General features: G+C 41.7%; 1 protein-coding gene across 2 annotated transcripts in view; it reads right to left on the bottom strand.

Annotated features, from left to right (window-relative positions):
- Positions 1–12666, bottom strand: part of SFMBT1 (Scm like with four mbt domains 1) — a 142920-nt gene that overhangs the window by 26622 nt on the left and 103632 nt on the right. For both annotated transcript variants that reach the window (XM_084635383.1, XM_084635382.1), the window contains 6 exons: positions 9393–9633; positions 8040–8128; positions 6626–6872; positions 4467–4564; positions 3017–3118; positions 385–535 (listed from right to left, as the gene is read on the bottom strand). In XM_084635383.1, coding sequence (XP_084491509.1) covers positions 385–535; positions 3017–3118; positions 4467–4564; positions 6626–6872; positions 8040–8128; positions 9393–9633 — 928 coding nt within the window. The remainder of the gene's footprint in view (positions 1–384; positions 536–3016; positions 3119–4466; positions 4565–6625; positions 6873–8039; positions 8129–9392; positions 9634–12666) is intronic.

The following is a 12666-nucleotide window of genomic DNA, read 5'->3' as shown; positions in this document are numbered from 1 at the left end:
CCACTGTCCTGCTGGTAATAGCTTATCTAAAGTGATCATCAAGTTGGGCCATTTCCAGCACAAAACCAGGTTTTCTCACTCTCCGCCCCCCCCACAAACTCACTCTCCTGCTGGTAATAGCCCATCCAAAGTGACCACTCTCTTCACAATGTGTATGATAATCAAGGTGGGCCACTTCCTGCACAAATCCAGGTTCTGTGTGTATATAATGTCTTCTGCAGTTTCCACAGTATGCATCCAATGAAGTGAGCTGTAGCTCACGAAAGCTCATGCTCAAATGAATTGGTTAGTCTCTAAGGTGCCACAAGTACTCCTTTTCTTTTTGCGAATACAGACTAACACGGCTGTTACTCTGAAACCTGAGACAAAAATGCAGACATATACCTGGTGGAGGGCTCAGATGCAAACCATTTTTCAGACTCCACTGCACAGGAAAGATACCAGTACTGTTGACATGACAAACGTATGACCGGCTGGTTTTGCATTCTGGTCGCAAGTCATCAATTTCTACCAAGAAATATTTTTCATTGAACACCTGCAAAGTTATCCAAAAAGAGACAGAGAGATGGCCTTAGGGTAGCAGATACAATATCTTAATTTTTGAAGGCTAATCTACTGTCAGGTATTTTCCAAATTCTGCATTTGCAAATATTAGAGGGATAAAAAAAAGAAAAAAGACAGGATGATTTACAGAATCACAGACCAGCAGACTGCACGATAATATCTGGAAATGTAATAGAACAATTAATAAAGCAGTCAATTTATAGGCACTTAAAGACAAATGAGGTGATAAATAGCTAGCAATAAGTAATTGCAGAGAGAGCTATATGACTCCAAGTAAATAAAAATGGGCTCATCAAAACAATCCATATTAAGGTAACTTAATTTGTTTCTTTTTGATGAGATAACAAGCTTAGTAGAAAAAAGGAAATAGAGTGGACATATTATATCCTGGCTTCATGTTCCTCACAGTACATACAAGATATATGGATTATTATTAAAACAAAACAAAACACATGCACTTAGGTTGGTTGTTTTAAATCTCACAATAATGAACTATTTAATGTGTGACAATGTTGAGTGGGATCCTAGAGAGGTTAGTTATTTCATAAGTTCACTATTTTCAACAGCGACTGACGATGAAAGAGCATGAGAGAAGATTAAATTTAGGTGTGATCCAAAGCTTGGAGAGATGTGTCCAATATGTTTTTGGAGGCCAGGATTATGAGAATACAATACATATTTAAGAACTGAGAAGTCCAAGAAATATTTAAAAATCAGACACATAACGGTATGACATCCTGCAAGGGGTAAGCAAAATACATAACTAAAGAATGAGGACTATGGTTAGGAACTTGAGCCACAGAAAATGATAGAATGGATGCTAAACAGGATGGGTCAGTGCCGCCACAAACACACACACACACGCACGCCATATTGGGTGTTTTCACTTAGAATGTCAGATCAAACAAAAACAAACCAAAAAAACCCCAACAAGTGCCATAATGATTCTACTCCCTTCAGAACTGGCTGTACTTCAGAGTATTAAATTAGTACTGCATATTTAAAGAGACTGATAAGTTAGAGTTCACAGGAGAGAGAAATAAAATGTCTGAAATGTAAGACACGATGTAGGAGCAAAGATTCAAAGAACATTAATTCTATAGTAAAAAGCAAAAGGGAGCACAACATTTGTTTGAAAATACATAAAGGAAGACTAAATAAGTTGTATAATCTGAGGTGTACAGTCTCTTTTGGAACCTGCATAGTGTGTGGGTGTACAGTCTCTTCTGGAACCTCTTAGGTGTTTACTAAAACAAAGATGTTGGTAAAAGCTGTCAAACACGGGAGTCTAAAGCTGGGCTCTTAAATCCATACAATTTTCAAAAGATGCCAAGTAAGTATGAACAAATTCCACTGAAGTTAATGGCAGCTATAAGGATTCAGCATCATGGGAAAATCAGGCCATTCTAAGTTGCATGGATGTGATGAAGTGAGGAATTTTTGTATGAATGCTGTGTGCCTCAGTTTCCACCTATGTGCTGCATGTTTAACGAGGTGGTAGAAAAGGGTGTTTATTGTCGTAAAGAACCAAGTGTGACCCTGCCTAGCAGCCAGGACCCAGACAGCCTGGACACTTTGTAACTCAGCAACTGACGGCCTACCCCATCTTGGGAGCCAGACAGTTTTGACCAATGAGACAACCAAGGGCTAGAGAGAGACACCAGGTGATCTGTTTGCCAAGGAAAGGATGACAAAGAACAGAGAATGGGCTTTGGAGGAGATACAGCGTGGGCCGCTGGAAGGAGTGGTCACTTCTGGACCGCAAAGAGCGGCCTGAGCCCACCTGGATGCTCGACTTTGCTAAGATTTTCTATGCTTGAGGCCCCTGAGAACTTTCTGTGCTGTGTTCCAGCCATACAATAAACCTTTCCGTTTTTATGCTGGCTGAGAGTCACTCCAGTCTAAAGACTGGGGTTGCATTACTCCCTCTGGGTGTGGAGGCCCCCCAAGGGGTCCATAGTTAGTGGACTCCCTGGGGAGAGGGTTTCTCATGGAGAGAGACAGGCAAGCTGAAGGTGCAGTTCCAGGAGGCAGTGAAACCTAGGGCTTAAGCTCCAAGAGTGTGTGACTCCTGAGAGGGCTGTTACACCTAAGGGGTTTCCTCCCAGAGACATTATGGAGCCAAGATAGCACTGACCCTGTGATTCCGTGACACATGACCAAGTATGGATTTAGGAGTCAAAGTTTAGGCACTCAGCACTGATAATTTTAGCTGTTTATTCTTTCAGGCTATGATTCTCACTGCTCCAATTTTTAACTAAAAAGTGTTCACCCCTGGGTCAAAGTCACCTAGCAGGTACCTGACCCACATGTGATCTATGAAAAGTCTGCAGCTTAAACTCTAATGTAAAATTTTAGAAAGCATACAGGGAATTCTCAATCAACAAGCACAGAACTAAAAGAGCAACTGAGCTTCAGCCATAGCTGGAGAGTTCAGAACGAATCCTGGTACCTTAACAACTGTAGCAGGAGAGAGGACAAAAGGTGCTACTGGATCCACAGCCTCTAACTTCATGCTTGCAGTGAATGAATGCACTCCAATCACAGGCTTGTCCTGAAAACCACAAGATTAGAGCACAGATTAACCATGTTTTTTAATGGAAAAAAACTGACAGTATTCACCTTTAAGCACCTAGAAGTTAACTAAGACTTTTTTAGCTCATCCTGCCTTGTTCTAGTAAATTGTAAGTTTTGCACAGGTGACTGAGTACCAGCAAGAATTGTATAATGAAAATAAGGGGCAACTGTCCTTCCACTGAAGCTGTGAGTTTTTCCATATCATCAGGGGGTGGCCACACCCTGTAAAGGAAGTAGGTCCAGCGCTCCTGCAGGTGAGAGCTGCCAGAGACCAGGAGACTGAGGAATGCCCTGGAAGGATGCTGTAGCTGATTCCTGGGAGAAAGCTGTAGGCAGGAGCACAGCATGAGGGGTTTGCTGGCTGGTATCTCCAAGCCAGACTTCCGGGGAAAGGGAGGCTGGAGAGGGATGACTGTGAGAGAGCAGTAGAGGGAGCTGTGTGCCGGACAGGAGAGCAGCAGAGGAACTTAACCTGCTGCTATCTCCAAGGCTAGAAAGCAAGAAGTAAGGGAAAGCGTGAGGACCAGGGGGCAATGAGGGATGCTTCCCTGGTGAAGATGATATCCCAGTATAGTGACTGTGGGGGAATTTCTGCTGGGAAGATCAGGGTTGCACTTTAGTTGGAAGGGCTGGCGTGGCTGTCTTGTCAGAGAGGCATAAGAGGACTGAGGAGGAGCCTTGGGGTGGTGGAAGATGCTGGCGTATGGTATGTGGTGTGTTGTCATGGGATTTTAAGGACTCTATAAACCAGGATGCTGAAGGGACTATGTAGGGACCTTTGTTATGGACTGATTTGCACTATAGTTTTGAAAATAAACTGGCCCCAAGGAAGGTTATTTTTGAAGCAAGAGAGACTGAAGTGGAATTCTTGGGTTGCCTGAGAGAGGAAACTGAGGCAGGCGCACTTGTGCCACAGCCTGCCACAGAAAGATGTTCCTTGTGGGACCACCCTATGACAGGCCCCAAGAGATTTCCCCCAGGAGCTTTGCAAACTTGCAGCAGAATGTGGCCAGAGGCCAAACAAGTCAGTTAAAATATTTTTCTAACCCTCAGCACTAAACAAAGTGAGACAAAGTAGTTGTTTCTTAAGTTTCAGCCACCTGAATAGGGAATATCAGAACCTGCATCAAATGGCAACACTGCTCAATAAACACTTGACCCTGACATAATACATCATTGTAGTCAGCAGTAGCAAGCCCTCATTCAATTTGCTCCAATGGCTTGCTCTCCCACAATTAATTCTTACAGCTATGACAAAAGTCATCAGTTCTCACTACACTATCTGGAGCCTTGCTCGATCCAGTTCTATGCACTGGATATTTTACCTTAAAGAGATCAGTGGGTACTGAGGACCCTTCTTCTTCCTCTTTCACCTTTGTCAAAATGTCCTGCCATTCTGCCTCACTTTTCAGGCACCGGATAGCTTCAGCAAAAAAAAAGGTAGCACAGTGAACGAGCAGAGTTCTTGTATCTCCCACAGAAAATGAAGAGGGTGAAGCTAAATTACTTTTATTTTTGACCCATTAAATGCTAAGCAGAGCATCCATTAAGAAACCATATTGCCTTACCTCAGAGCTCTGGCTAAGAACTCCCAGCTTTTCTAAAAGCTTTAGGATACCTTGTGTATGAAGAGGGACTACATAAATCAAGTTCCACTGTGTGAACTATATGCTTCTACATCTTTAATTTGATGGCAAGCTTGGGGTCATTCTGATCACAGCCACAGTGTAATAAAAGAATGTACAATGCTGAATTTACTAATGAAATGAGATTTACTGTTGGTCATTTCCTCTATTTTTATGGCTGCAGGTTAAACAGGCAGCAAGCAATGAAGTATCGCAGAGTACAGCACAGTCAGGTGGGGCTATTTCCTTTAGTATGCCCCATCACAGGTTGCTACCACCTCCAATGGTGGGTTCCTGCTAAGATTTATTAAGGGATTCGTGGAACTGGATACCAAAAGGCTTTTCTCACAGAATATCAAGGAAGCAGCCCAAAACTGGATTAAGAAAATAGTCCATATGCCCAGTGTTTTAAAACTGCACTATTCAAATCCTTAAAGAGAGAGAGACTGATGGAAAATAAACAAAATTCTATCAATATAGTGATGCAGGTGAAACAAGCAGAATATTAATTTTTCAGTGCGATTCCAAATCCTACTGGTTTGGGACTTGATACAATTATCAACAAGGGAAATACTCTCATTGACATCAGCAGGAAGATGGATTGGGCTTCTACCCTAACCGTTTAAAAAAAAAAAAAAAAGATTGTGACTTTTAAAAAACTAAATGTACACGCACTGCTTAAAAGTTAGAATTTAATGTAGACGCCCATCACTGAGACCAGGGGCACCTTGTGTTTCTGAAGTAATTTGTCTTTTGCAGCTAAGGGTTTAGGAGAAAAGCCCAATACTTTTCAGTTTATATCAGAAGAGTCACTGCCTTTTGAGCTGGTGACCAAAACCAAGAATTACTGTGATTCACGGGGTAATTTCCAAGGCAGAGGAAGGATATACTTTCAAAACAGCCGTGAGATTAGTCACTCCCAACAACTGTTAAGCCAGCTACAACACACAGCAAAATGTAATTAGCAGGAACGGCACCCCTTTGGGGGAGTTGCGGCCACATACCCAAAACCACCAGTGGAGTAAAGATACTTAGCAAAACAGCATCTTTGGAAGCTTGCTTCTGTTTAGCTAATTACTGCCGAAGGTGTGACATCCGATTATAGTGGATAATCAATTATCATAAAAAGTTTAATTAGCTCCTCTTTTAAAATATGTATTATGACAAATTATCTTGTGTGGTTTTTTTAATGGAGGAGGTACTTATGCTGAAGTTGGAGTGGCACCATCTCCACTTCCCTGAACTTCAGAGAGAGCCATTTTACATTGACCGGCATTGCACTACATGCATTGTTCACCCCCACATTCCTTCGGGTGTATTAACTTTCTAGGACAACATACTATACACTGTTGTACTCCTACTTCAGATGGAAGTCTAGGCATCATAGTGGGCTGGGAAGTCTCTATTGGCCTGGGTCTAATAGAAGTGTGCTGTTAAGGAGCAAGAAATGGGGACCTTTGTGAAAAGCCCTGGGATGGAGCCTCCTAAGAGATGAAATATAGCATTACATTAGTTACACTTAATTACAATAATTATTTTCCTCATACCAGAACCCAAGGCCATTAAAATAAATGTCAAAAGGCAATCCTTCCCCCATATTCAATGCCTACTACAAGCAGGATAAAGATGGTGACAGGCAAAAACAGCTATGAACATTAAAACAAGTGGGTGTAACCTCTGTCATACTACTTAATGAAACGCTCTTTCATTAAAAAGTGGGATGTTTGTTAGATCTCAGTCTCGTGGTGTGAACACACATGGATCTGGAATCCAGATTTAGAGCACAGAAGAGGGGACTCCAGTCTCAAGCTCACGATCACCAGCTCTATCGACAATAGATTTAAAATGTTACTTGGTACCTGCTGGAGGTTGGAGGTCATATCCCTGTTGAGTTGCCCAGCCCATTTGATGAAGAAATGGATCCAAGTAAAACATCCACTGATCAGACTGGTCAGAATCTACCAACCCTTCGTAGCGCAACTTGAGCCTCCCGCCAATGTTTTCCACCACCTTGACAATCCAGGCTTCCAAGGAATCTTGGGAGTTTTGACATTCCAGTCTGGAGCCTGGTGCAATGAGATCCAAGGGATTCTTCCCTCTGTGAAGCTGCAGGCCAAAATGGAGAGAACAAAAGAGGACCATAAGGTAAGTGACTCACAGAACTGGTTCAGAATAGACTGAGTTACATAGATTCTGCACTGTCACTGATGCTGTGTCTTAGACACACCTTTGTGCTGTGGACCACTTGTCCAACTGAAACATGAATACAGGAGTCAAATAGCATAGCACCCTTAACCAAAGAGATTACAGAACTCACTAGCCATGGTTGCTTGCATCAGAGCTCCTGTGGTATCTGCAGTCATGGTCATAAAATTATGGGGTTTTTTGCAAAGGCATGGGATCAGTGTGCTGGTCATCTCTTGTTTCAGAGGCATTTGCCAGTTGTACATTCAGGGCTTGAAGTGGAGTAATACAGCCCACCCTTTAAAAATTCAGACATCTTTTTAATATGTAAGAGGACAGGATAGAAAAGAAGCAAAGATGCCCATGTTGAAAGGTGGAATATAAACAATGTTTAAATGGTAAGCATATCACTCATTTTCCAAAGTGCCATTGCACTGCCCTGTATGGGGAACAGATTAAGATTAGAGATTGAATGAGGTAGCCAGGTTTTTGTTCTTGATTCGATTTTATTCATACCAAAGATCTAGCTACAGAGAAATGGGTGACAGTTAAAAAGGTTCTGAATTTGTCCCATTTAAAGCAGAGGTACATGAGTTAAGGAGGAGACAAAAGGAATGAAAAAAATATCTGTTCAATAGTAAAGAGAAGATTAACAGGAGACATGACTAAGGAAGGAGGCATTTTGAAGATCAGACAAGGAAGAGATTCCACAAAGCTATTTGGAAGGAGGAACAGGCTAAGAGAAAGGGCTGGGCACTCAGGGAATTTGCGAGGAGCTCCTTTACTCTGACAGGCGTTAATGGGTGGAAGAGATCATCTGAATCTGCAGTTACAAACACGTTCAGGAAAGCATTTGACAAAACACAAATGCTACACAGATACCAGAAGGTGGACCCAACATATTTTTCTGAATTTCAACAGCTTACAGCAATAGCATTTAAAATTAAGAAAGATGTAGAAATGATTCACTTACAAAGGGCTTTACTTTATATACTGTGGTTAAAGATGCTAAGAGTGTCGTAGCCCTAAAAAAGAAGCCTCACTGTTGTTTCAAGTGAGTTAATTCAGTCTATTTGAATAAACACTCACACCCTCTAGCAGGTTAGCAGGAGCACTGCATGCTCCTGTCAGTGTCTGTCGAAGGAATTCTTCCTGGTCAGATATCTTATCCTTGATACCTAAACAAAAAACAAGGGTGAGATTACTTCTGTGGCCAGCAAAATGCTACTTCAAGCAACAAGTCATTTGAGTGCCCTTGTGACATTTCATTCAGGAGGGTACATTTCTCATCCACACGTCAATAAGAAGGCCCATATGCTCCTACATCAGAGTGTGACTTTACCTTAGATTTACTTAAAGATAAGCAAGATTTCATATTAGTGTTATTTCAACAGATAGGGTCAACTCAGATCTTTCCTTCATTTCAATACAAGAGTACAATGTCTTCAGATAACAGACAAGAATTGGAGAAAGTGGGCGGGTCTGAAGTTTTAAATAAAATCAATCGTGTGAGTGAACTTTGTTAAATAACTGATCTCTGTTTCACCTGTCTTGAAGTGTGAGCTTCAACCACTTTGATAAACAGGTTTCACAGGGAACCAGTATGGGGAGCCGCTCTTGGGGCATCAGGTCTCAGCAGTTACCCAGAAATGATGCGAGGGAGCAAACACAAGCCCGTCTTGGGGATGGCCAATCAGACATTCCATTCCACAGGCAGGCACCAGGTGAAAACCAAGAGCACAACCCCAACAGCATCTTCATATCAAAGATCATTCTCAGGCTGCTTTCTTTCCAGACTCTGGAAATTGACATCAATGGGAGCACCATACAGATATACGACAATGAGGGGGAAAGAGTGTTAAGAAGGAGGACGACGTTCTATGTAGAGAAGGCCTATATTGGAGTGGTCATACGGAGAGTCTGTTACAAGGAGGGACAGCAAAGTAGGTAAGTGTAAAGCACCGACTGTGCAGCTCAAAATTAACCTTGTATTTGCTTTATTTTATTTTTTGTACATCACGGCCACTGATATAAACATAGATTTGGGAATTAAACTCATTATAAGCACAAGGCACAGTCGTTTACAGAGTAGGTTCTACGTAAAAACAGGTGGTTTTATGAAAAAAAAAAGTGTCTCAATGGCAAATGCCTAAAAAATAGCAAAACCAAAGAATTTGGGTGGCAATGGCTAGTGAGTACCAAAAATCTATGTTTTAAAGGCAAGTCTAATTTGGGTCCAAGCTACTGGTGCATCTCAGATAAAAGGATCCATTATAACTGCAAGTATATAGAAGTTTTTGAGATGAAGTGGGCAGTCAAATTAGCTTAACAGTTTGAGATGTTTTATAGCAAGTGCAAATTGCTTCTCTTAGCAGTTACAAAGGGCAAACATACATCAAAAACTAAATTCCACACTCCCTCATTTCCATGGGGAGTTGTTACCTTCAGGCACTTTGAGAATCTTTTTGTTCTGCTCACACCAACCAACTGGGTGTAAGTCAGCTGTCAAGATGTCGCACCAAAAGTCTGCCTTGCGGTCTTCCCCATAGCCATCATAGCGTAAGAGGAGCAACTGCCCACAAGTAGTGATGATGGTGGCTACCCAGTAGGTGTTGTGGTCAGACTTGACAGCAACCTCTAGCTTCATACCAGGGGCAAAGCCATTCTGCAAACTAGTGTCCACCTGAAAAAAGTAAAAACAACCACAGCTCAGTGGCTTATACAAACTCTAAGGTAAGGGAGGTAAAGCACACCCTTTTATATTTGGCCAGCAGCAGTACCCTACCAGACAACTGTCACCTCCCAAAATGCCAGTCTGCCTCCTCAGGGACATATATGATCATCTAAATAATTAAACATGATCTCATTTTAAGTGGTGTGAAGGGATCTTTTCATCATTAATTAAAATAAAACCTACTCATTGCAGTACACCATCCTTTACCCAAAAGCTCAGTAAATCACAACTGAGCATTCAGGCCAGTTGACGCTAAAAGTAAAATCTTTCAACATACTTTGATCCCTGGTGTAAAAGAATAACATTTTCATTATTCTGAGCTATCCCACTTGGCACCTATCCATCCTATTTTCTCTAACCTCGTTGGCTCAAGAACCCTCTTGTGGAAAGTGTAAATGAATGCTTCATACTGAAATACCACCACCTCCCCCTCCAGGGACTGATGCTTCTTTGTCTCATAAGATCGGACTCAACTGCACAGCAAATTCCAGGTTTTAATGAATTTTCTGAGGCTGCTCCCTCTGAGTCCTGGTCAGCACACTGTCCTGTTCTTTCGCTAAACAGATGGCTTCTGCTCTGTCACATTTGTTCCAAATTTTTCTCTCTTCATGTTTTGCTTGCCTTCAACTGCACTTGCTCTCTGTTTGTTTCTGTCCTTCACCCCAGTCACTGCACCCCATTATTACTTCTGATATCTCAGAGGTTTGGAATGGTTTTACATTGGTGAGGCCTCATCTGGAGTACTGTGTCCAGTTTTGGGCCCCACACTACAAGAAGGATGTGGATAAATTGGAGAGAGTCCAGCGAAGGGCAACAAAAATAGGAGAGGCTGAGGGAGCTGGGATTGTTTAGTCTGCAGAAGAGAAGAATGAGGGGGGATTTGATAGCTGCTTTCAACTACCTGAAAGGGGGTTCCAAAGAGGATGGCTCTAGACTGTTCTCAATGGTAGCAGATGACTGAACGAGGAGTAATGGTCTCAAGTTGCAGTGGGGGAGGTTTAGATTGGATATTAGGAAAAACTTTTTCATTATGAGGGTGGTGAAACACTGGAATGCGTTACCTAGGGAGGTGGTAGAATCTCCTTCCTTAGAGGTTTTTAAGGTCAGGCTTGACAAAGCCCTGGCTGGGATGATTTAATTGGGGATTGGTCCTGCTTCGAGCAGGGGGTTGGACTAGATGACCTTCTGGGGTCCCTTCCAACCCTGATATTCTATGATTCTATGATTGCATTCCAGTAATGTCTACATAAAGCCTAAGACTGACATACACAATCTGTAGAACATTAAGAGCACTGAGGAGCCTCATCATATTCACCCCATTAGCACCATCATTAACTTCTTTCCAAGATAAAAAGAAGTCTGGCTGCACAGTCTTCCACACAGAAACTTCTATCCTTTTCTCAAAATGAGAATGCAGTACAGGATGCTTCCCTTCCAGTGGCTGAAGTAGTTCTGACAAGGTAGGAAGACCTTAACTACCTTACCACTACAGGATACATCTGAGCTACCTTTTATTCTACATCCCTGTTCCCAATTTTAATTCAAAAATCTAGCATTCATGCTCCTTTCCACAGCTGACTGAGTAATTGGTGCATATACATGGCTGGTCCAAAGGCCCATTTCTCTTGGATTAACTGCTAGAAATACTTTTCCGCACGTCAGACACAAGTTATTGATTGATTGATTTGTGTGTGTTATTGACTACCAACCTTCTTGTTACTGGCTGGTCTGTAATTACTTGGATTATTAGATTTTTATCAATCATCCATTTAAGCACAAGTTTATTATACATAGAAGTGTCAGGAACACCAAAAGAAAACCAAGGCATAAGTTTATAGATGCCTATTAAGCGCTCAGCTTCTTAAGCTCTTGCTCTTCATCTTTGGATTCCTTGTCTATTTGCCATTCAGAACCCTTAAGAAAAAAAAATCACCTAAAACCTAGGCTATTTAAAATAAAGATTTAAAGAGGACAATATTTTACACTCTAAATCTAGAGAAGAAAGCCACAAGCTCCCTTCTCTACTGCAGCTGGCAACATCTGTACAAAACCTGAAGGAGGCAAAGCAACAAAGCAACTCTATTTCCATGACAGTAAGTGGGGGTCCTGTCTCACTGTGTTACAGAGATAATCACGTGGAATTAGAAATGAACACCGACAGAAGTAGCCACCTATGAAAGTACTGTAGTGCCAAAGTCCAATATAACTGCAATAAAAGTTTGCCCATTCACCAGAGGATCCCTTGGAGAGAGAGAGGTGAGTGCCCTCTTCTGGTAAAGAAAAAAATCTGCAACAAAATTAAATTTTGTAGACAAAATGTATGGTTTGTTTGTACTTGGCCACTGACAAGATTCAAACGGATGAGACACCCTGGGTAACAATGCTGAAAATCTGTTAAACTTTCAAGCATTGAATTTAGAGAAGAGAATGTTATGTCCTGCAAGAATAAAACTGAGTTGCCTGACCAAGGATACATCTCATTATTGTTTGTATTGCAATAGCACATAGTGGCCCCGGTAGGACAGTACCCCATTGTACCAGTTGCTTTACAAATACAGAAAGACTCTCTCTGTCCTAAGACGACAACACTGATTAACAACAAGATGCAATAAGTATAACAGGAGGAGGGAAGAGGGGTTGCACAGACAGAATAAGGGACCACGATCATGTGGGTACATAAGACAATGATGTGCTCAATTTCATGGCCATACACAAATTACACATGCAAAAAACATGGGAGCAATAGAGCTTCTCAAAGAAAACGATGGCTAGAGCTAGGGGGAGGGGTTAATTGATGTTTCTTTTTTCACAAGGGCAAAACCACAATTTTTCTCCAAATCTCATTCTTGGGAACTGATGAACTCTTAGCTTAAAAACTTTCCAACAAATTTCAGCCAAAAGCAGACACCTAGCAGGAAAAATTTCAGCCAGAACAGTTAAAGTTTAGCAAAGTTATAAGCACTGAAAACAGAGAGCGTCTTA

The sequence above is a fragment of the Lepidochelys olivacea genome, assembly GCF_965140295.1.
Source record: "Lepidochelys olivacea isolate rLepOli2 genome assembly, chromosome: 7".
Taxonomy (NCBI): Eukaryota; Metazoa; Chordata; order Testudines; family Cheloniidae; genus Lepidochelys; species Lepidochelys olivacea.
This window is presented reverse-complemented; position numbering and strand designations above follow the sequence as displayed.